This window comes from Mesocricetus auratus, unplaced genomic scaffold (assembly GCF_017639785.1).
Source record: "Mesocricetus auratus isolate SY011 unplaced genomic scaffold, BCM_Maur_2.0 Super-Scaffold_100027, whole genome shotgun sequence".
Classification (NCBI taxonomy): domain Eukaryota; kingdom Metazoa; phylum Chordata; class Mammalia; order Rodentia; family Cricetidae; genus Mesocricetus; species Mesocricetus auratus.
Genome location: NW_024429208.1, coordinates 10,071,756 through 10,095,967, shown reverse-complemented (window position 1 = coordinate 10,095,967; position 24,212 = coordinate 10,071,756). Strand labels below are relative to the sequence as shown.

At 47.4% G+C, this 24,212-nt stretch overlaps 1 protein-coding gene across 5 annotated transcripts in view; it reads right to left on the bottom strand.

The window, feature by feature from the left end:
- Positions 1-4,994: 4,994 nt before the first annotated feature.
- The window catches only part of Pcnt (pericentrin), an 81,812-nt gene continuing 62,594 nt past the window's right edge, over positions 4,995-24,212 (bottom strand). For 3 of the 5 annotated variants that reach the window (XM_040732130.1, XM_040732131.1, XM_040732133.1), the window contains 14 exons: positions 23,953-24,120; positions 22,830-23,022; positions 21,715-21,937; positions 21,420-21,570; positions 19,689-20,369; positions 15,523-15,767; positions 14,097-14,199; positions 12,876-13,049; positions 10,639-10,758; positions 9,682-9,914; positions 8,683-8,759; positions 7,853-7,994; positions 6,799-6,926; positions 4,995-5,378 (listed from right to left, as the gene is read on the bottom strand). In XM_040732130.1, the coding sequence (XP_040588064.1) occupies positions 5,338-5,378; positions 6,799-6,926; positions 7,853-7,994; positions 8,683-8,759; positions 9,682-9,914; positions 10,639-10,758; positions 12,876-13,049; positions 14,097-14,199; positions 15,523-15,767; positions 19,689-20,369; positions 21,420-21,570; positions 21,715-21,937; positions 22,830-23,022; positions 23,953-24,120 (2,679 nt within the window). In that variant the 3' untranslated portion in view covers positions 4,995-5,337. The remainder of the gene's footprint in view (positions 5,379-6,798; positions 6,927-7,852; positions 7,995-8,682; positions 8,760-9,681; positions 9,915-10,638; positions 10,759-12,875; positions 13,050-14,096; positions 14,200-15,522; positions 15,768-19,688; positions 20,370-21,419; positions 21,571-21,714; positions 21,938-22,829; positions 23,023-23,952; positions 24,121-24,212) is intronic. The other 2 variants (XM_040732134.1, XM_040732135.1) reach the window with 1 other exon arrangement.

Sequence of the window (24,212 nt, the reverse complement as noted above, 5' to 3'; positions counted from 1 at the left end):
TTATATCTGTGTTGGAGAGCTATTATTGGGGTCCAAACATTTGGAACCATGTATTGAAGGGAAGGAAAATGAGGCTAAGGCACGATGAGATGCCCCTCAAGTTTGAACTTTAATACAGAGAGGAAGAATCCACTCTTCCGGCAGAGGTCAGAGTTTGGAACTGGGGTAGACTGCATTTGAACTGCCTGAGTTGGGAGACATTTTGAGCAGGAATTGAAAGACCCTCTCACAGGCCGGCTTGTAATACAAGGGGCAGATGGGATTTGTCTGAGTGACGTGTAAGGAGAGGAATTAAGTACTGCAACTTAAGGATCCCCCTAAAGACAGATTATATATGAGAAAATGTAACTACATAACCCCCTAAAGACAGATTGCTATTTGGCCAATAGCTAGGGAGGAGGTATAGCAGGGATTGTGGACAGAGGGAACTCTGGGAAGAAGAAAGGCCAGATACAGAGGGAGCAAGACATGCAGGAAGAGAGGTAAAAGCCACAAGTCACATGGCAACATGTAGATGATTAGAAATGGGATGATTTAAGTTACAAGAGCTAACGGAACAAGCCTAAGCTATAGGTCAAGCTTTTATAATTAATAATAAGCCTCTGTGTCATTTTTTTGTGAGCTGGTGGCCCAAAGAACAATCCGCCTACCACCAGGGACTGGAAGACAGTAGAGAGGAGGCAAGCATAACAAAGAGAATAGAGAATGGGAGGTGTGATGTTTGACACCCAGCTCACTGGACCTGAAGGAACTATCCTCACAGGAGAGGAGGAAGTTGATTCAGTGGGCACCCCTGGACTGGTCAGGTACCTTAACGACCTTTTAGCACCCAGGGTAGAACATGCCCTATATGAAGGAGATGCTGAGTGGATCTGAGTGGCTGAGACCAACTGACTGAGTGCTTAAGCAATGAGCAGATGAAGCAGAAAGGGAGCTTATCCGGGTTGTGCAAAGTCAAATATGGCAAGATTTTTTTTTTTTTTTTTTTTTTTTTGGTTTTTACGAGACAGGGTTTCTCTGTATTGTTTTGGAGGCTGTCAGTCTAGCCCGGCCTCGAACTCATAGAGATCCGCCTGCCTCTGCCTCCCGAGTGCTGGGATTAAAGGCGTGCGCCACCACCACCCGGCCCAAATATGGCAAGATTTATGTTGAGCTGGAATTGTTTGTTTGGATTTTGAGACACGATCTCTCTATGTAGTTCTGGAACTCACTATGTAGACCAGGCAGATCTTGAACTCACAGAGAGCTGCCTGCCTCTGCCTCCCCGAGTGCTGGGATTAAAGGTGTGTGTTGCCATGCCTAGCAAGCAGGATTTCTTGGGGTGGGGGAAGAGATATAAATGCCAGTCAGCGCCTATAAGGCTTCACTGTGAGAACAATTCACGAACAGTATAAATGACAAAAAGGGTGCATTATGAAGAGCCACGGCTATCCTCTCAGGGCATAAATGACAAGAAAAGAATAAGCCTGTCTCATTGGTGGCCAGTCACCCTTGAGGACGATAATCCTCAGATCATGCTGGGAGTGGGGAAGCATTACAATGAGGGTAGACATTACTTAACTAGCTTGAGGCCCTCTCAGCAGTTAGGTGGAGGGAGGCAGCAGCTACAGGTGCTGTGCCAGCCCAGAGAGTGTCAGATCCCTCAGCTGTAGGCGTAGCCGCACCCTCCCACTGCCAAGCAATTTCAGCTGGCTGCACTGGGGGTGGGGAGATGAAATGTAGCTCATGGCAGTGCCCCAGGATGAGAAGCAAAATGTTTTATAGAAACTATGGATGATACACGCCATTGTCCTACCACTGTTCTGAGACCACTGATACAAGCAATGGTCTCTGCTCATGCTGTATTGGACTTGGTTCACGGTTTCATTCAGCAACCTCTTAACTGCCAACTTCTGAATCCACCTGGCACTTGCCTGAACTGATAGCAGCAGCTCTTCAATGCCTAGATGGCATAGCACTGGTTTCTGACTGTCTTACAGATTTGTAAAGGCACCTAGACAAACGTAAGTTAGAGGATTTGGAAGATGGAACCCACACTCTATCAGCAGCCACAGGGCTGTTAAATGACAATGGCAGTAGCTGGTGATGAACCATTGATATACCCAGGGGAGGCCCCTGGATAGAGGGTGACAACTCTGAAGCTGGCTACATATCAGAACTAGATTAGTAAATCCCTACCGCTGAAGACACCATATGCTTTGGTTGTAGTTCATAGGGAAATCAAGCCAGGACTGCACTGGAAGGCCCCTCTATGCTCAACTGGCATTTTGGTGCTGAGATACTGTGAGGGCTGTCTGTCTTAAAAACCCTGTGAATCCCAGCACTCGGGAGGCAGAGGCAGGCAGATCTCTGTGAGGTCGAGACCAGCCTGGTCTACAGAGTGGGTTCCAGGACAGCCTCCAAAGCCACAGAGAAATCCTGTCTCGAAAAACAAAAACAAAACAAAAAAACAAAAGCAAAAAAAAACCTGTGAAGAGACACCATGACCACAGCAACTTTTTTTTAAGGGGGTGGTTTCAAGACAGGGTTTCTCTGTATTGGTTTGGAGCCTGTCCTGGAACTCACTCTGTAAATCAGGCTGTCTTCGAACTCACAGAGATCTGCCTGCCTCTGCCTCCCAAGTGCTGGGATTAAAGGTATGCACCACTAACGCCTGGCTCACAGCAACTCTTTTAATGGAAAACATTTAAGGAGTTTAATCCCTTATCATCATGGTGGTGGCAATGTAGGCAGATATCGTGCTGGAGGAGCTGCTACATGTTGATGTATGCAGGAAAAGGAAGTAGACTGTGACACTGGGCCGTTTCTTGAGCATAGGAGACCTCAAAGCCCGCCCCCACAGTGACACACTTCCTCCACCAAGGCCACACCTCTACAGTTCTACTCCCTATGAGATTGTGGGGGCCAATTACAAGCACACAGGCAGCTGAGGTACAATGGTTGACAGTAGGCTTATAACTACTGGGTTGTATACACTGCATACTACACTACCAACATGCCAGGTAAGACTGGACTGTTGGAGAAAGGCCACAACAGTTGGAGGTACAACAAACAACCTTTTGATTGGATTTAAAGCCTTCTCCAAAGGAGGGAATTCACATCTGGCACCTTAAAGCTGGACAGAAATCTGTGACAAAGGAGGTCATAGGCCCCAATGGAGAAGCAATTTCTCTTTTACTCAGTGAATGTAACATGCCTATCCAATTGTCTTATGGTACTGCTACTGTCCGTCCTGATAGTGGAAGAAAACCCCTTACAGGGTGGATTTTTACTCGAGAGACTTATGACTGGTAAAAATGCCAAGCATGACTGCCTTGTGGTGGTGTGGTAGCCACTTTTGTCTTGTGAGTGGCTTAAAGGCAGGGGTAAAGACAGCGTGCTGTCAGTGTGGAATGCTGAAATAATGGCAGGTAGTATATGCTTTGAATGACCAATTCATGCTGCCATTTCTCCCACAGGAATACAGACCCCGAACCCTGGAGATCAAAGAAAGGAAGAACACTGGAAAGCTTTGCTTCCCACTGCTCACCTCCTCGCTCTAGAACAATCTATTGGCACACTGTAAATGTGTATTACTCTCATTGGTTAATAAAGAGCTGGCTGGCCAATAGCTAGGCAGAAAAAAGTTAGCCGGGACTTGCAGACAAAAAGGCAGAGTTACCAGGAAATGCAGAGAGGAGCAAGATGAACACGCTCTGTTGAAAAAAGGTACCACCATGGGGTAGAGTTTAGATAAGAAATATGGGTAAACTCATGATGTAAGAGCTAATTAGTTGGGAGCCTAAGCTATCCGGCAAGCATTTATAATTAATAAGTCTCTGTGTGGTTATTTGGGAGCAGCTGGCAGGAAAGAGCTGACCCCCAGTCCTAACAAAAAACTGCCTACACCTCTTCTGTTTTATGTGTTGGTAGCACATTGGCCTCAACAACTATTCATTGCCAGATCTCGGAGCTGACTCCAGTCCTGAAGAGATCTGTGTAACACCTGGATAGCCTAGACTATTGAACATGGACCTCACCAACCTCCCAGAAGATGAAGCATCTTCTAATGGAAAATATCTCACATCAAGCAATTCCATTGAATTATATTTTAGCAATTAAATGAGGGAGGGAAGTGAAAAAAATCCTGAGTGGCCAGAGGGTAGGCTGTATGTGCTAATGTGATTCAAGGAATCTTCCCAGGCACCCAACTGGAGAACAGGAACTGGATGAAAAGAACTGTTCTTTTACTCACAGGTGTGCATATGTGTGCATGTGTGTCTCTGACAGCTGATATGTCTCATCAGGACTTGTCTTTTACCATAGGGAACTTAAGAGTCCTCAAGTTCCAGTATGGTGGCTCCTTTCTGGGTTGCTTTACCTTGTTTGTCCATTTGTCTCAGCTGCTCTCACATCAGAGTAACCAAACACTTACATGAAACCCCCTTGGAAAACCACAACTGCTCTGTTGTCTAGCTTGGGCTCTGACTGATAAAACATCATGTTTTTGATTAACGTATTTCTGGGAAAACTTGAATTGATCATGATGAACTTTGCCCCTCATACATTTATGAAAAAGTTTAAACAATATACCTGATAACGATATTTACTGTTTTAAGAACACTTTGCCGCCGGGCGGTGGTGGCGCACGCCTTTAATCCCAGCACTCGGAAGGCAGAGGCAGGCGGATCACTGTGAGTTTGAGGCCGGGCTGGACCGATAGCCTCCAAAACAATACAGAGAAACCCTGTCTCATAAAAACAAAAACAACAACAACAACAACAAAAAAAAAAACCACTTTGCCATGTTTACTGAACCCATGTATATGTGGATGTCTGTTTTAAGTGACACACTTAAAACATACACCTGACTTTATATCCATTTCTGGGTGAAGGGTCCTGAGCAGAATCACTGTGTGGTATATATATGATTGAGTTATATAATAGTTATATAACTGAATGAACTAAAAAAAAAAAAAAGAAACCAACAACAAAAAAACAACACAAGACCATCCATAAAACAATAGTACTTAAACTTTATTCTTTCCTTCCAAAATTTATTCTTTCCTTCCTATGTGTTCATTTTCAAATGAACTTTCCATCCTTACGCGTTAAGAAAATAAACAACTGGAACTACTCTCCACTTCTGACATGGAAGAGGCAGAGGCTCCATCAATAGGCACAGAGTACAACACCGCCATTGCTCACTGGGAGGAGGGAAGGAGCAAAAACTGCTCCACTTAGCAGTGTGTTGAGGTGAAAACACGCGGCGGCTCCCAGACCATACCATGAGCTTTCCTTAGGAAAACCATCTCTCCTCAGATACAACTGTCACAGGGTAAGAGCCACAAGACTTTATTCATTGTTTAATCTTCTGGTGGCAGGATTTCTGAGTAGAATCTAAAATTAAAGCAGAACAGAAATTTTTATAAAACTTCTGCTAGAATTTAAAATTTTTAATAATACTATCACCTCAGAGCTTTGGTTAAAAATACCGAGTTATAATGAAAACAGAAGGTTATGTTTAAGAAACTATACACAAATTATGTACATACAGGCCAAATCGTAATTGGTAATGATTGCAATGTAAAATCCTCACAAGACCATGTGTTTTAACACTCAGTTTTCAGGTAGTGACACCTTTAGGAGGCTGTGTGCCATCTAGGATATGAAGCCTTGCTGAAGGAAGTGGTTTACTAGAAGCAGGAAGTGAGATTTTACAGCCTGTCTTCACTTCCCGGCCCTTTTCTGCTTCCAAATCTGTATGTGTGCAGTCACACATTCCTGCTCCCCTCACAAGTTGCTCCAGGCAGCAGGCACACCTGCCATGATGGGCTGTTTTCTCAAACAGAGAGCCAAAACAAATTGAGTTGCCACTTGTCAAGATTATCTGGTCAGTGATCGATTTTCTAACACAGAAATTGGTGCTAGAGAGTGAGGCCCTTGCTGTGATAACCATGGCCATGTTGTTGGTAAGGCCTTTGGCCAAATTCTTTGTCTGAACAATCTGGAAGAGTAGAATGCTGTAAGCAGACCTTATCGGACAAAACCCAGTAAGAGGAGACTATGGACTTTTGAAACTCTTAGGACAATGATGACTTTTGAAGTTGGACTTCATTTTGCTTATGAGATGACCATGAGGTCATGGTTTTGTTATGGTTTCAGTATGAAATGTCTCCCACAGGAACACGTGTTTAAATGTGTGGTTCTCCGTTGGTGGTGCTGTTTTGGGAGTCTGTGGAATCTAGAGGTTGAGCTGTGCTGAAGGAAGTGGGCCACTGGACAGGCCTTGAGATTGCACAGCCCATGAGCTGCCTGGCCTTGCCCTGCTTCCCGATCCTCCTGGACCTGAACAAGAAGCCCCATTAGGTGCATGAGCCTTTTCCGCTGCCATGTCTTCCCGGCCAACTGGGCCTTCTAACACTTGACCACAGTGATGCGACGGTAATAAATACAATTGTCTTTACATTCCCATCAGTGTAAGAGGACTGAAAGACCCAACAGGTGACTGAACAAGACCGCCCCACCACATACTGCTATGTGTTTATGTATTGAGTACATTCATTCAAACTAAAAATTACTAAGCTGACACTAACAGATTCCTGTTTTGTTTTGAGGCAGCACATTACCCTGTAGCCCTGGGTAGCCTAGTACTCACTGTGTAGAACAGTCTGGTTTCAAGCTGTGGGCAACCCTCCGCCAAAGCCTATCTAGTGCGTGATTATTCATGCGAACTCCTGCATCGATTTACTAGCAGTTTTTCTGTATGTTGTTATGTTTCTTAGGTGCAGCACTATACTTTGTAACGAGTCCTTTTTACCTGCTGGTAATCCCCCAAGTCTCTGCTGGATCATTTCCAAATGATGAATATATTCTGTCAAGGAATGTTCTGGATCTTGAGAAGCACTCAGGGATCTTTCTAGCCGTGAATTTGGTGACGAAGTTGATCTGCAAACAAAGAACCACATCAAGGAGAAGAGAAAGGGAAAAATAGAACAAAAAAACATTGACAGGTGGTGTTACAGTCAAAAGTACGCAGGGCAGGGCCTAGGACCAGCGGACCAGATCCAGGATCTTACCGCCATATTTACCACAAAGGAAATGTTTTCATTTGCCTAGAATCCAGAGGCTCATGAATGCTAGGCAAGTTCTGCACTAACTGAGTTCTATTCTAGCCTGTGTAATACTCTTTTAAAAAAAAAAAATCAACTTTTAAGGCCTAGAACAGTGATTTACCTCTGTAATCCCAGGGTTTGGGCAGGACTCTGTGAGTTCAAGGCTAGCTTGGTCTACACAGTAAGTTTAAGACAGCTAGGGTTACATAATGAGATTCTGTCTCAAAATAAAACAAACACCAAAAATGAAATGAAACAAAACAACTTCTATATCACACTTTGCAGTCAGACTAAATGGCAACAATTATGTATTATTTCATTCACCGGATTTTGAGATTTTGCCTGTTACCCCAAATGTGTTATGCCTCAGCATCCTTCACTCGGTGACCGGGATGGTCTACCTAACTGCCTACTCTGCCTTGAGTAAAACCCACTCTTGTCTAATTCCCATCCTGATTATCCTTCCTCCCAGGTCCCACTGTCCCCAGGGACACTGTGTCCCTTTCCCTTTCTATGAGACAAGTTCCCAAACCTCTCCAGGGTGGAGAGCATGCCTCACTTACTGAACACATGCGATCTTAACCCTTCCTGAACAGAACAAGATCCCCAGGCTCTTGAAGACTCTCTGCTGTGTTTGCTGCCTTGCTCTGAGTCAGGCCAAAGACAGTCCTTCCAAACTACATTTCTCTGGGCAGCCACACAGGGTTCTGGATATCATGGGCATGGTCTCCAGGCAAAACCCGGAGCATCCCAACTGACCTTTCCGCCTTGCCCAGCGGTACTATTGCTGAGGATCTGAGGCTGTGTCTAGAGTCCTTGATGTGGCCCGAGGAAACTTCTCTGGTTGGCAGGGACGCTCTGGTTTCTGATGGAGAATGCTGTCTCCGGGACATTCGATGTCCTTCCCAAGAACGATCAAACATGAAACCGTTAGGAAAAGAGATTCACATTTTAGGAGGACCTCAAAACCTACGCTTATACAAACAACTTTTACACGGACTTGGGTAACGCTGGCCCTGACTGCCAGCACTGCATGGGCATCCCACAGCTCGTGGGGGGAGGGGGGAGGCACACTTGCCTGCTGACCTGAACTGAAGGCACAGGCAGGATGGCAGCCAGTGGTGGCTTAGTGGCCCCGAGGGTAGAAGGTCTAGGCCCTCCGTGTCCTCTAAGTAAGAAGGACATTCACATCTGCCACCCCTAGAGTCTAGACAAGACCCAGCAAAGTATCTTACTGTCCTTGGCCCCTTAGGAGTCCATGAAGCTACTGTCACACTACCTATGAGGAGGCAGCAGCAGACAGCTCCAGGGATAGTTAAGACAAGCCCGAGGGCTCACACAGGTAGGTACAGCAGCGTAAAGCAGAACTCTGGAGACTCTGGAGAGCAACAGTTAGTTCACTACTCTCCAGAATCACTGCTCAGCTGGTGCTCGCGGACCGACCTGGGTCCGCCATGCTGCCATGCTGCTCTTGGTGCTGGCACTGACTGTGTTTCCCGCTGTCTTCCTGTGCTCTATTACACCCCCAAACCAAAACGCTCAAGGAAATGCCACAAGCAGCAGGAAGAGCGGAGACACCTGAGGCCCACCTTGGCGGGTGCTTCTGCCATGTATTAGCGCTCCTCTCCGATCCACTTCTTGCCATTTCTTAACCAGAAATCGCAACCTATACAGGAAGGCGACAAAACACATTTAAACCAAGGGGAAACAGGAGTGAAGGAAGCAGTGACACTCCTGATGTGACCAAACCGCCAGAGCTTCCCTCTCGGCCCACAGGAGAGACAGACCCCACAACTGCCTGAGTCAGCTGACAGCCAGCTGTACTTTCATATCGAGTAGGAACATTCCGGGCTCCATCGCCATGTAAAGAAGCCCCGCCCCCACCCCCCCACCCTTGACAGCCAGCTGGGTGTGCCATCCCCACCACAGCTACCTGCAGTCCATCAGACTACAAAATTCAAGCCTGTATGCATCACCAGAAACTAGGAACGCACACACGGCTTGTGCCTAGCCGGGCCAACACTAACAGTGTGAGGACAGTGCAGACAGGGGGACAGCACTAGTCACCTTCACACTCCATTCAGCATGGCTCTAAGCGGCGTGACTGTAACTTTCCTCTTTGTGGTGTGGCGAACCACAGATTACTCCAAAAAACACCACCAGGCCCTGATACTGCATCTCAAATTTAGTCCCGGCTAGCCTAGAATGTTTGACCACCCTGTTTTTGCCTCCTGGGTGCTGGGACAGCCCTATGGCACCATACCCAGGCACAGCATGAGTTCCCTTACTTATCCGGATGCATATGTGTACATGTGTACATGTGCATGCCTGACGAATGGGGGTCAGAAGCAAGCTTGGGTTCAATCCCCAGGAACCGGAGTGACAGACGGTTGTGATGACCACGTGGGTTCTGGGAGCCATCTCTCCAGCCCCTACAGCATGGCTTCATAAAGACAAACGTCATATTTTCTCTAAGGCTGTGAGTGCCATTGATTTTGAAAGTGAAAACACTGTAGTTTCAAGAAATAAAGCTGCTGCAGAAGCAAGCATAGACGCACGGCCAACTGGCTTAGAGGCGGGGCACTTACCTCAGTATGGCGATGACGACCCTCACAGCGGTGCGGAACTTTGTGAAAGGACGCGACGTAGACATTTTCTTGTCTGCTTTGGAAGGAAATACTCCCAGATGAGCAATCATGGAGAGCGTTTCCTGTTCAGAGTCCTGGAATCCACCAATCAGCAGCAGGAGATACTTCTTTTGGTAAATGAGAGCTTTTCTAAAGCTCTCTGCTCTCAGATAATGCAGGTACAGTTTCTCCATCTAAAAGGAAGGCAGTGAGGATCAGGAAACGAAGATGCCTGCTCAGTGGACACCATCTGACAAGAGCCTGCTCAGTGTACTGGAACAGTTAGTTGTTCATCACAAAAAGAAACCAAACGGGACTGTAATTCACATGTGACCAGTCACCCATGTATGTCCGTATCCTCCGCTTGAAGGGCCCCGATCTATTAGACAAAATTGACAAAAAAAATACCTTCCCCACAACACCCTCAAGTGAGCCTCCATGAAGACCACTGAATTTCCACTCAAATACGGTCTAAACTGGCTTTGTGGGGGGGTTGGGGGGAGAGGCATATCATGATGGGTTCCACAGATAAAATGGAAAGCTGTGAAACTACAGAGCTTGGATCTAACCCTGAGAAGCACTTTTCCTTCAGGAGCAAATTGCAGGAAAGATTTTCTTAGCCTGTAGACACTATCTCCTGAAGACTTGAGCATTACACACTCATTCCCTTATTAGAGAAACATGGTATCTTCACACAAGCAAACCAAGTTTTAGATCCAGATTTTGCTAACTCCCTTTCTCATAGTGATCTGGCCATTAGGGCTGCAGATCTTCTCCTGTCAAGAAGTATGTTTCATCTATGTGTCAACAGATACACCAAGCAAACGACCTCGGAGTCAAGAAGACCCTTTCCCTGCAGCTAACTGGCCCTGGTTTAAGACACGGCTGACACTCTGAACTCTACTCTGCATGGCTTACCTTGGTATTGCAGGTATTTGCTTCCATACTTGTAGCCGTGGTGTGCCACTCTGGATCTGAGTGTCGTAGAGGACTCTGAAGAACCGACCCATCTTGCTTGCATGAAGACTTGCTTTGCCTCTGTAATAAAAAAAAACAAAACCCACAGCTGGCAACTATAGAGCTTTCTATTTGGTGGGGAAGGGGTGCAGGTGTGAACCTGTATGTGTAGGTCAGAAATAAACCTTAGGTGTTGTTCCGCAGGAGCCATCAGCTGTTTTTAAAGGACCAGGTCTCTCACTGGGGCCTGGGGTTTACAAATTAGGCTAGGCTAGCTAGCCAGTTAGTCCCAGAGATCCTCCAGTCTCCCCAGCACAGGGATTACAAGTGCACGGGCCACTATAATCTGTCTTCTGGTTTGCTGGGTTGAGACACTATCTCACTGTGCAGCTCTTGCTAGCCGGAACATGGTACGCAGACCCGGCTGGCCTCAAAACTGCCTGCCTCTGTCCCATGAATGCCAGGATCAAAGGTGTGCCAGCATGCCTAGCTCACACCTGGCTGGGAAAGAGCTCTGGATCCCACGCTTGCACAGCAGCACTTTGTTAATGCTCTGCCAAGTTGTTCTTAAATAACAGCCTAAGAAAGACCCAGAGAAAATAATGGAGGAGACAACAGCAGCTACTCTGTCAATCCAAAAGAAAAAGAAACCTCATTTCTACCATAGCTAGCCGAGGACTACTACGCCACTGTCCAGTAGACGTAACTGTTAGGAGAAACGAAAAGTTCAATGGGACACTCTAAACAAGAAGCCTTAAAACACGTGCTCTGAGAAGCGAGAGGGCTGGAGACCGAGGTCTCATCAGCAACCAGGCCCTTCCTAGTCCCTCACGTCCGCCAACACTTCAACACAGGTACAGGTAATGCTGTTCTGACCAGAACGTTGTAGCACAGGAAAAAAAAAAAAAAAAACCAATCATAACAACTAGCAATGGACAGAGAGGATTCTCATGAAGTTTCTGTATTACCATGGAAACTGTCAATCAAATGAAGAGAAACAAGAATCTCTGCCAGCGACAGATCCAAGATCAGCATCCAGAACAGACAAGGAACCCAAAACACTAAACACCAAGAAAACAAGACATGGGCTAAGAACTAAACAAAAAAATTCTCAAAAGAAATAGAAATGACTGGGGAACACTTTAAAACTGCATCTCGGGGAAATGCAGACTCAAATCACTTTAAGATTCCCAATCTGAGTGACTATCATCAAGAATATAAAAAATAACAAATATTGGGGTGGATGTAGGAAAATGTCAACCCTTACACAATGTGGTGGAGTGTACACTCGTACAGCTACTCTCAACAGCAGTGTGGCAGGTTTGTTTTTTTCTGACTGGCTGTGCAGGAACTTGCTCTGTAGACCAGGCTGGCCTTGAACTCAGAGATCCACCTGCCTCTGCCAGAAGATGGCTCAGCTGAGTAAAGTGCTCACCGTACAAACATGAGGACCTGAGTTTGGATTCCCAGCAGTGAGGGGAACACCAGCACAGCACTGCACATCTGTAATCCCAGAGCTGGGGCTTGCTGCCAGTCAGTCTAACTGCAACTGTGGCCAACAGATTCAATTAGAGACTTTGTTTCCAAAGAAAAGGGGGAGAGCAAATGATACACCTAATGTTGACCTCTGGCTCAACCTGAACTGGTGGCACAAGCATGAGAGCAGTGTGCTTGTGTGCACGCATACCCAAAACACTGAACACCGGGCATGATGGCACAGGATTGCATCCCCGGCAATTGGAATGTTCAGGCAGACGGATCAGAAGTTCAAGGTCATCTGCAGATACATTGGGAGTCTGAAGCCTATCTGGGGAGGGAGGGAGGGAGGGAGGGAGGGAGGGAGGGAGGGAGGGAGGGAGGGAGGGAGGGAGGGAGGGAGGAAGGAAGGAAGGAAGGAAGGAAGGAAGGAAGGAAGGAAGGAAGGAAGGAAGGAAGGAAGAAATCAAACAGTCAGGAGGAATGCTTAAGCTCAGGAGTTTGAAACAAGCGTGGACAGCATAGCTAGATCCTGGAATCCTGAGTCAGGCTGTACACTAGAAGGGATGGAGCCCATAGGGCTGGCCAGAAAAAGCTGCACAGAGGCCTCAGGTCTAGGCAGAAGCCAGCTCCCTGAGTGGATAGAATGGACAGATCCGACACAGCACTGTGTATAGAGACAGCAGGCAGGTACTATGCCAGGAAGAGACACAAATCCTTACACTGAGCAGGCAGCCCTTCTGTGTGTGGTGTTTCAGGGTCTTCTCCAGCCGGGACACCGTCCTGCACAGCTCCGCCTTCTCCTGGGTTGCCATGCTGACAGCTTTTGTAAGGGCATCGTTGTCTCTCAGCAGTTCATTCATGAGCTGGACCTGGAGTTCTGCAGCCATCTTTTTCTGAAAAAGGAGCAAACAAATTTATATGAATTTTGTGTCTTAATATTAAGTTTAGAGTTTGATACCAGGCTTGTGGATACCAGGGCATAGCAATATGGAAAAGGAAATAACAGGTCACCAGATCACACTTCTTTTCCATCCTTTATAAAATAGACCCCACCAAACTTGACTGTAAATATCTGGTATATAAACTGATACAGGCCTGTTACTGATGTAACCCTGATTTGATTATTCTAAGAGTCCTGTACCTAGGTGGCAAATAAAATAAGGAATACTACTGCTGTTCATGCTGAGGGGTCGCCCATGTAATCACGTAGAATATGCCTGTGCACGTCACAGTTAGGAGCTTTAGTCCTATATGGAGAAATTTTAGAACTTGCACATAGAGGAGAGGCACAGGACTTATCACATCTCCCCACGACACTTGGTGAGGGGTGAGTGGATAACAGCAAGCGGTACAGCTTCTCTGCTATCTGGTAACATGCTATAATCCGTAACAGTCACAGGTCATGGGTCAGCAACAATGTCAACATCTAGGACACCTAGGACTTGTGAGCAGCCTCAAAGGCTGTTCCCAGGAGCTTAGAGCTTCCCAGGAAGACCTGCAATGGCACTCTAGCCCTAAGCAGAAGCAGACAGGAGGCAGGCTGCACTGTGAGTAGGCCCACTTTCCAGGCATCTGTCGTCAGCAGCAGCACCCCGATGTCCGCAGTCTCTAGCTCTCAGGGAGTTCCCGGGTCACGTACGTACAGTGAGCACCAAGTACAGATAATCACACAGCGTGAGCAAATGATACTGCTGAGACCCCAGGATGTCAGAATCAGATGATAAGATATAGAATACAGTACACGGTGTGCCCACAAGGACACACGGGGCAGATGGTCACTCACTTGCCCTGACAAGGGAATAAGGCACCACTGGTTAACAAGTTACAAAGAAGCCATGACATCCTCTACCGACTCCCGGAAGACACCATGGGCTGGGAGCTTAGTTTTAGCCCACCATCTAGCTAGAGCAAATGTGCAGCATGGAGCAGCCCAACTGTACCTTAGAGGAGGTAGGTATGCTTAGTTCAGACTTCAGTTCCTCAAGAGTACGCATTAAGGATGACACCGCCTTCTCGTTTGATGATGTCCAATCTTTAATTGTCCTAAAAAGTCAAGCAGGTGTTTAGAGGGGTTTATGTATACCCCCAAGTGATTACACTCCTAAGCTGCTCAAGAACTCTCTGTTTCTGGAACACAGACAATGCATTTGTACAGCATTTCCTCTGAGAAACTCAGGAATCCAGTGTTGCACTTCTGCATGGGTGATTTGTCAAGCCAGAGAGTCACTTCACTCAGAATCTTTGTCTCTAATGGTTGGCCTAGGGAACACTCTTTTGACCAGAGTGCTGGGGAGGAAGACTGACTATTCCAGCAAACACACACATCCGTGGAATGCAGAAACCTTTAAACTTGAGCTGGCAGCAGTGGCCAACTGCCCACATCCCAACATCCCACAGCTTCCTGCTGGCTTGGTAACTAATGACAGTTTTCCTTGATAGTAAGATGTCTCCGCATATAAAGGCACTTGCTGCCAAGCCTGACACTGAGTTTGATCATCCACTTGGTGGAAGGAGACAGACAAGACTTCAACAAGCTGTCCTTTGACCCCTGTGAGCTCATCTACACAAACACACATGCACAAAATAATAAATAGAATAGTAAAAAACTTAAGTGCTGTCTAAATGAAACTGCCTGGAAATCATGCTGTTCAACGAATCAAAACCAGGTATGGACAGGGAGACGCCCCAGCTGATAACAGCATCCCACCGTGGTGGGCATGGACAACGTCGGAGGACAGGCCGAGGGGGGCATCCAGGCGTGGACAACGCACATCTGGGTGCCTGTGAAAAAAGTCTCAGCACAACTTGAAACTATGAATAACAAGATTTTTAAAAAAGATTTATTTATTTATTATGTATACAGTGTTCTCCCTACAGGCTAGAAGAGGGATCTCATTATGGATGGTTGTGAGCCACCATGTGGATGCTCGGATTTGAACTCAGGACTTCTGGAATAGCAATCAGTGCTCCTAATCACTGAGCCATCTCTCCAGCCCTAATAACAAGATGTTTCATAACATTAGAATATAAAAATATGGTTTTATCAGCATCCTTTAGAAGATCTTGCCCACTGATTCAACTAAACTCACGGAATGAGAAATTGTGCGAGAGACCATTAAGACTTGGTTCTGAAATCAGAGCTGCCAAATACTTCATTTTCTTCCACTGAAATAGTTTTTCTATACAACTTGTTAGTGTGGATGCAGACTAGGTCAGTCTTGTGGCGGTCCTCCAGTCTCTACCTCCCTGGTGTGGGAATTACAGGCACATGCCATTAGCTAGACTCCCGATTTTTTGTTAACTATAAACAGCCATGGAATGGGGGGTGGGGTACTGGTGGTCACTGACTATCACGCGCACGCATACCTGTCCACAGTGTGGTTGGTGAAGCCTGTGAGGAGCCCCGCTGCACACAGCAGCTGCTGCCGTATCCTCTCCAGCTCCTGCTGCTGTTCCTGGACACGGTCCGGCTCCAGAGAGCTCAGGCGGGGGGAGCTCCGGCAAGGGCCATCTCCCCCAGGGACCTTCTCTTTCCACCTCAACTCTCTCACCACCCGCTGAAGCTGCTCGATTTTATGCTCATCACGTTGGCGCTGTAATTCTAACTCCCGCTGTCACGATGACAAGAACAAAGGAAAAGACCGTTAAAGTTTTCCAAAAGAAACTGTTTGATGTTGGGCATAGCGGGGCATGCCTACCGCCAGCACTTGGGAGGTAGAAGCAGGGAGATCGTGTGTTGATGGCTAGCCCGGATGTACACAGTAGGTCTAACTAAGATCAACCAGAGCACAGTAAGACCTTACCTCAAAACAAGTCCTTGACAATTACCTGGCCAAAGACCAGCAATGGCATGTAACACCTCATAGAGAAAACCCAACACAGACCAAACACAGCATCTTTTTCAACATGGTCAGGCAACCCCGACAGCACAGTCTACACTGCAGTCTTGGCTTAGGTTTTGGCCAAGTCCAAGGCTAGCCCGTGGGTACTCAGCAGAGGTGCCTGTGAGGCCGAACTTCACTTATGTCTCTACACATCCCAAGACACAAGTCAGCAGAGTGACAACGACATGCATTTGACAAACCATGCCTGCCAGGGGTGGGCGGCCCTGTGGTCTCGAGCCTGCCTTAACTGGTCACCAGTCTAGCCTTAGGAATGGAAGTGAGTGGTACTGCAGAGGGGCTAGTCCTCAGACTGGGGACAGGGCAAGAAGCAACCAATGGACCAAACCCTCCCCTGACAAGGAGGTGGACCCAAGTCACCAGGTGAAATAACAGAGATGCCTCAGGGAAGGCCAAGAAAGCCTCAGAAAAGCCAGGGAGGTAAAGCATTTTTCTAACATATCACACAGCACGGTGGAGTCTCAGTGGTACCAGAGGACCTTTTGTGCGAAAGGTTTGAGAAGAACGTCAAGAGCAGACAGAAACGGACATGAGCTTGCTTTGCTGGAGAGAGTTCGGAGTCAGACCTGAGCCCACACAAGCTTCGGGGAGACTGGCTGCAGCGTCACACCCACCAGCTTTCCGACCCATTAGCAAGCAGAGGCCCATCATTCTTAACCTCCCAGGTGAGAACAGCAAAGACAACATTGTTTACAAAGGAGTACTCTGGCCTGTAATGTCCAGGCCAGGCTCTGGCAGTCAGGTCTGAGATGCAACCACACTGATCCTCTGCAAAGTAGGGACCTCCAGCAGGAGGCGCCTTGTCAAGATGTCCCGCCAGGAAACACTGTCCCTACATGAGGGAACATCCTCTTTGTATTTAACTACTTTCAAGCAACCAAGACATCTTTCATGCACACAGGAAAAAATCAAAATGAAAAAAAGGGTTTGCTGGAAAATAAGAGTGGCTTGGGGGTTGGTTCTTGAGTGCAAACACCTTTTAAGAACCACACCAGCTGGAGATGCTCACTGGGGAAAGGGGGTGGGGGAGGGGGAGGGGAAAGGCTCTGGCTACAAGCTGCACCCTTCAGGGCACCTCTGAGTCTGGCCTGACCACTGCACAATGGGCCACCTGCTTATACTTCTAAGACCATTCATGTTTTCTACTACTTGCCCTGGTGTTTTTGTTGAAGCTCGACTTTTCAGCTTCATTAAGAAAAGTTTTCATACAAATTTTGAGTGTGAGCATTAAAGTGTGCACCTGGAGGATTTTTTTTTAAGCAGCAAAAAAAAAAAAAAGGACTAGTGAAATGTCTTAGAGCAGTGGCTGTCAACCAGAGGGCTGAGACCCTTTGGGGGGGGTGAACAACCCTTTCATAGGGGTCACATATCAGATATGCTGAATATCAGATATTATGATTCATAACAGTAGCAAAATTACAGTTATGAAGTAGCAGTGAAATAATGTTATGGTTAGGGGTCACCACAACATGAAGAAGTGTACTAAAGGGTCGCAGCATTAGGAAGGGTGAGAACCAGTGGCTCACAGGACAAAGCCTGACACCCTGAGTTCAATCCTGGGAACCCACATAAAGGTGGAAGGAAAGAACCAAATCCACAAGTGCTTAACACACACACACACACACACACACACACACACACACCAAGAAAATAAGACTTTAATATGGTGCATGTTCAATGTAAACCTCAAAGTCAGCTGGACACACAGGCCAGTTACCAGAGTGTACAAGAGGTTCCACTTATACAAAGTGTCTCAAAGAGAGTAATTCATAGAAAAAGAGAGATCAGCAACTCCCTGGGCTGGGCATGGGGACAATCAAGTGACTTCTCAAGTGATAAACTGGCGTGTCATCATTTTTCATAAATTTCCTAAATTGTTCTGTCAGAGTGCATCTCTACACCACAGATGGCCTAATTTAGGTTAGGGGACCCTCTGGTAGAATATTCAGCGATCCCTGATGGGCATTTAGGAAGCTAATGATGTATTCTTCTCGACATCTAGAAATGCACAGCTTTGCTCTTAGAAACAATGGTGCCTTTCTTAAGGACTGGTTCTACACTTTGGCCCCAAAGGAAAAAAAGAAACAACAGCAAAACCAAACAAAAGCCAAAAGGGCCTGACCAGCATCTCTGTGAATTCAATGCCAGCCTAGTCTACACAGTGAGTTCTAGGCCAGCCAAGGTTACATAATAAGACCCTGTCTCAGAAAGACCCCACAAAACAAACAAAAAGAGGGCCCTGATACATCACCTAAGCTAGTTTTGAACTTGTGGTCTACTAACCTCAGCTCCTGAGTGCTGGAATTAGACATCTGGGAGGCAGAAGCAGGTAGATCTCTGTGAGTCTGATGGCAGCCTGGTCTAAACAGCAAGTTCCAGGATAGCCAGGGCTACACAGAGAGACCCTATTTCAGGGAAAATAAATAAAAGGAAGACTACTTCCCAGGCCAGCCCATAAAGGCATTGTTACTTTGATCTAAACCCAAAGATAACATAAAACAAACAGGCTAATATCCCTTCTGAACACAGATGCAAAAATTCTAACAAGATAATAACCAAATGAATACAGCAGATAAACAGAACTGTTCACCATGCCCAGGTGGAACTCTTCCAGGAATGAACATCTGTGTCATCAGGTGTAAACCAATCACTGTAATATTCCAGACTAACTCCTAAGAATCCACGAGGAAAAAGCCAACTCAGACTCCTAGCAATAGTAGAAAGGATGCCTGAACTGACCTACCCCTGTAATCAGATTGATGAATACCCCAACTATCATCATAGAGCCTTCACACAGTAAGTGATGGAACCAGACACAGAGATCCAGAACCAAGAACCAGGCTGAGCTCTGGGAATCCAGGCGAAGAGAGGGAAAAAGGAACATATTAGCAAGGGAGGTCAAGACCATGATGGAGAAATCTACAGAGACAGCTGAACCAAGCTCGTGGAAACTCATGACCTCTAGACTGACAGCTGCGGAGACCCCAGGGGACCGAACTAGGCCCTCTGTATGTGGGAGACAATTGTGAAACTTGGACTGTAGAGGGGACCCTGGCAGTAGGACCACAATAAAATCCTGGTACATGAGCCAGCTTGTTGGAGCCCCTTCCCTACTGTGGGATGCCATGCTCAATCTTAACGCATAGGAGAGGGGCCAGGCCCTGCCCCAACCTATTATGCCAGACTATGCTGACTCCTCATGGGAGCCCTTACCTGTGAGGAGGAGTGGACTGGGAAGGGGCTAGGTAGGAGGGGAGGGGAGGGTGAAAGGAGGGGTGTGTGTGCTATAGTTGGAGTGTTAAATGAAATTTAAAAATCTAAAGAAAAAAAAAAGGGGGAGGGATACCATGATGTCACTCATTATTTTATAGGCTAAAAATCTGATGAAAATTGAAGAAGAAAATATCTTCAAAGTCAAGACTTGCAGGGCACCCAGAGAGCCAAGCCATACTTAGAACAACAGAGTCATCACACTGCTAACTTCAAAGCCTGTGACAAAGCCAGAGTGAGCCACACAGCGTGGTGTCAGCATGAAGAGGACCGGGAGGGAGGCGCGCATAAGTGCAGGTGAGCTGTCGTGACCTCGGGTCACTAAGGGCGGACGGACGTCTGCTGGAGGATTGCTCTCACCAGCTTCTCCTTGTCTGTCTGCCACTTCTGCGCTCCCACGTCTGCTCGGCTTGACCTCCTCTCCATCCTCCTTGCATCCTTGCGGCCTTCTTGCTCTTTCACTCTTGTGGATAACTGTTCTAATTCTGCCTGTAGCCAAGCTGCCTTCTCCCTCTCTCTCTCCAGCCAGCATTCCAGCTCCTGCTTGTGGGTCTGCAGGGCATCCACGGCTGATCTCAGGTTGCCACTTACCTCCTTCTCCTTCCTGAGCTCTACACAGCGCTCCTGAGCCTGAGACTCCAGTTGCTGCTGTGTGTGTGCAGCCTGTTTCTGCACCTTTTCGAGCATGCTCTCCAGTTCCAAGGCACGCGCCTTCTCTGCTTTCAGCTTCCGCAATAAGGCATGCTGCACTTGCGTCTCCTGGCGGGCACAGGCTTCCTGCGCATTGCGGCTCAGCTGCTCGGTCAGGAGCCGCTCGTGCTGTAGGGCCTCTGAGAGCTCGAGGGAGCGGCTCCTCTCGGCTTCTAGGCTCTTCTGCAGTTCAGAAAGCTGGCCCTTCTCCTGCGCCAGCAAGGCTTCACAGCGGGAGGACTCGATCTGCAGCTCCTTCTGCAGGTTGTCCTTGGCCACACGCTCGTGTTTCAAAGCGATGCATAGTTGGTTATTTTGAGCACGCTGCTTCTCCAAAGTCATTTTTAACTCCTGGGTTGAAGGAGGAAACAAGATGGTGACAATGAATACGAGGAAGAAAAGGATCTAGATGGTTTTCTTATTTATACTCCCGTTCAGAAATCATAATTTTTGAAAGTTATCCTATAGGTAAAACACCGCACGGGCCTGCATGGATGAATTACTGTGTGGGAGTAGTATTGAAGAAGCACATGCACACATCTTAATGGGGGTGGGGGGGAGGGTTCCTTTCTCCCTTTCCTAGAAATCCCAAAACACCAGGGTGCTCAAAGACACACCTGACATGCGTTGTTTAGAGTCATACACTCTAACAGAAACCTGAGCTATGAGACACCTGCTGAACATGCGGCACTCAGACAGCCCATGCTTAACACTTATCCACCGCTCTATGAGGACCTCAAATGCCGTGCACCATCCATCCAGATAGCCACAAGGAGGTTGTGTGACACTGGGTACATCGGCCACACACCAGAGCTGACATCATGCTCAGAAACGGTTGACCAAAACAAACTGGACTCTGTGTTATTTTGTGTTTTTGTTTTGTTGTAAGAGAAAGAACATGATGATGGGTAAGGGAGAAAAAAACCTAATCAAAATATATTGTATGAAATTCCCAAAAGTTTAAAAAAAAAACTTAGCCAGGCGATGGTGGTGCACGCCTTTAATCCCAGCACTCGGGAGGCAGAGGCAGGCGGATCTCTGTGAATTCGAGGCTGGGCTGGACCGACAGCCTCCAAAACAATACAGAGAAACCCTGTCTCTCGTAAAAACCAAAAAATAAAAAATAAAAATAAATAAATAAAATAAAATAAAACCTTTAAAAGCAAGTGAAAATACTGAAAGACCACAGTAGGGGATAACCAACAAGGCCGTGTAACAGGCTGGATTCAGGCCATGGAGCAAACCAGGGTATGTGAGAGGGTTTTTTCAAACGGGAAGGGAAAGAGGAAATGACATAGTTATATCATAATCTCAAAAAAAAAATAAATAAAAAGAGTAGCCTTATTCTGTCTTAGATTCCTTTTGATTGGGCTGTCATAAGTAAGTAAGAAAGGCGGTCACCTCCAGGGCCCTGGAGCTCTGGCCTTCCCTCTGCAGGTGCCGCAGGTGCTGCTCCTCCTGCTGGGCCTGAAGGGCTCGCTCCTTTCCACGCTCGCACTCCAGCTCCTCCAGTATCACCTTCAGTTCATTCTCCTTGCCGTCGAGCATGGCTCTGGGAGGAAACAGCAATGAGCACTGCATAAGGGAAGTAAGGGGAGCATCCCGGCAGGGATCCCGCTCTTCATTCTCTCATCTAAACCCAAAGGCTCGCACAGCAGTGGCCGCCTGAGCCGACAGTCACTCCCCGTGGCCATACCTGAGACGCAGGACTTCCTGCTGCACCTTGTCCAGGGACTCCAACAGCCGTGTGTTCTCCTGCTTACACGCGTGCAGCTCTGACTTCAAATCCTGTACTGCACTCTGTTCCACCATGAGGAGCTTCCGGGCGTCACTCGCCTTCTCCTGTTCTTTGTTCAGGGTTTTCTGTAAGTCGTTGGCTATGCACTTCTCCTGCTCAACTTTGTATGCCAGCAGTTCAACTGAGAAAGAGTAAAACATGGGACAGCATCACCCAGAAGTCCACAGGGGACCACACGAACCAAGTCAAATTATACATGATGCGAAGATGGTGAAGATGAGTTCCGGAGAGGGAGAAATGGTATTTCTGTGAACTGCAAGTCACTGTCTCTATGGGAGCCAAAGCCATCCAGGGACATGTCCCTTTGTCTTCTTAGGTACTATCTCCCAGTCAGGACATGTCCCTGAAACCTATGGCACCAGACAACCCCACACACAAATACCTACAACAGAGACAAGTCAAAGCCCACATGGCTTCACTGAAAAATTCTCTCAGAACCTCCAGAAGAAACTAGCCCGGTTCTACACAATCCTCTGAAATACAGGGGAAGGGAACACTGGTTCTTACAAGGCCAGGACTTTGCCGACATGAGATTAAAAAATAGAGTCCAAGATTGCAGCCCAGGACTCTTGTAAACAAACAAGAAAGTGAGTACAGCCGGCACGCATGTACATGCACATGAACCAGCCAAAGCATGATTACTCGACGGAGAGCAGACAAAAACAGAGATAACTGACCCACACAGAATGGAAACCAAGTGAATGGCAGGAAGGTTTTCAGGCAAGGCCTGATCAATACAAGGGCCAGGAAGGAGAGATTCCATTTGTTCATAGATGTTATCTATAAAAAAATCCTTTAACAACATATGTGAAAATACGTTAAGTGTGAAAACCTACATACAACAAGATCCTGAATTCCACTGAGATAGCAAGAGTCTCAAATCCTTGCACCGACTCAGGGCCACCGGGCCTTTGCGTCTGAGGGCCTGGCCATCCCACTTGCCTATCGCATCCCTAGGGAGAGTGAGCGGTGTGGGGAGAACCGCATGGCGTGATGGGAGCAGCGGCACCCACCTTGCCTTCGGAGCTGGTGCTCCCGCTGGCTCCCGCGGGACTCCGTGCTTGTCAGGGCCGCACACAACTGCTGCAGCTTCTCTTGGTTCTGCAGGTGTGTCATGCGGAGCTGGGCACGCAGGGCTTGAATCTCGGATAGCAGGCTGCTCCTTTCGGGCAGACACAGGTGTCCCTGGACCTTCTGCAGGTCTCCCTGGAGGATGGGGAAGAACGGATGAGGCGTGAATGCTGGATGGCAAGCACCCAGGCTAGGAGGAGGAGGACAGGCACGTCTCGTCCTGCACAGCGACATCCTTTCAAATCCAAGCTGCCAGCACTGTTGGAACAAGTTTGACGGCCGTGTGAGGGCGTAACAGGTGCACAGTAGCCCAGGGCCTCACCTCCAAGCCCTTTCCTGACAGTTCTGGGCATGGTGTAGTGCTGTAGCAACACCTAAGTGGAGACTTCTCATCTGTGGGCAGTGACACAAACAGGGTTTCTGTGTCCTATCATGCTAAGGTGTCAGTTATGTCCAGGGGAGGAAGACTAAGGGAAGAATCCCCCAAGTATACCAGTGCTTACTGTTGCAGGATATTCGATCACACGGTGAACCACAAAATTGTGTTATTTACTGGAAAAGCCTGCTTCTTGCTGTGGTGTGGCCCAGCCCCAGCACACACCTTTAATCCAAGAGCTTTCTGCTTGATATTGTCAACAGAATTTAAAAAGTCAACTGTAGCTCAGGACTTGGAGCAAGCAAACGGTTGACAGGAAGTGAACAAGAAAAAGAAAATAGCGAGTAAGAGGGAATCAGGAGGATGGGGAGAAACACACACAGGAAGTAGAAGGGAGGGGCACTGAGGTGGAGGCGTCAGCAGCAGAGGAAGGTGGGCTGGGTGCTTTCCCTGCCTCTCTGAGCTAGCAGGACCTCACCCCAGCACCCGGCTCCCGAGTCTTTATTGGTAAAAAAAAAAAAAAAAAGAAAGAGTGAGATTTTGTTAAGAACAACTTACAAGTGAAAGCATGGTATTACACAAGGCTTCCTTAGTCAGTGGTCACCACATTCCAAAGTTTAAAAAAACTTTTCCTAAAAGACAGAGTCCCTTTACACCCTGCAAAGCCCAGATTCAAGCCTGTTACTCACCTGCTCTTGAATAACCTTCTCCAGCCTCCTGAACAGGGCATTATAATCTCCCAGGTCCAAGCCGTAGGATCTAGACTGCAGCTCAGTGTTCTCCTGCTCCCTGGTAAACACTTCCTGTATGGCCCGCAGAAGCTCCACACTCCATGCAAGGTGTGCTTCCGAAGGCTCCTGTAAAAGAGACACAGGAGACTCAGGGCTGGGCTGGGGTGCAGGGTCTTTGCCAGAGGCTCACCCGGCATGTACAAGGTGCCTGCTTTAAA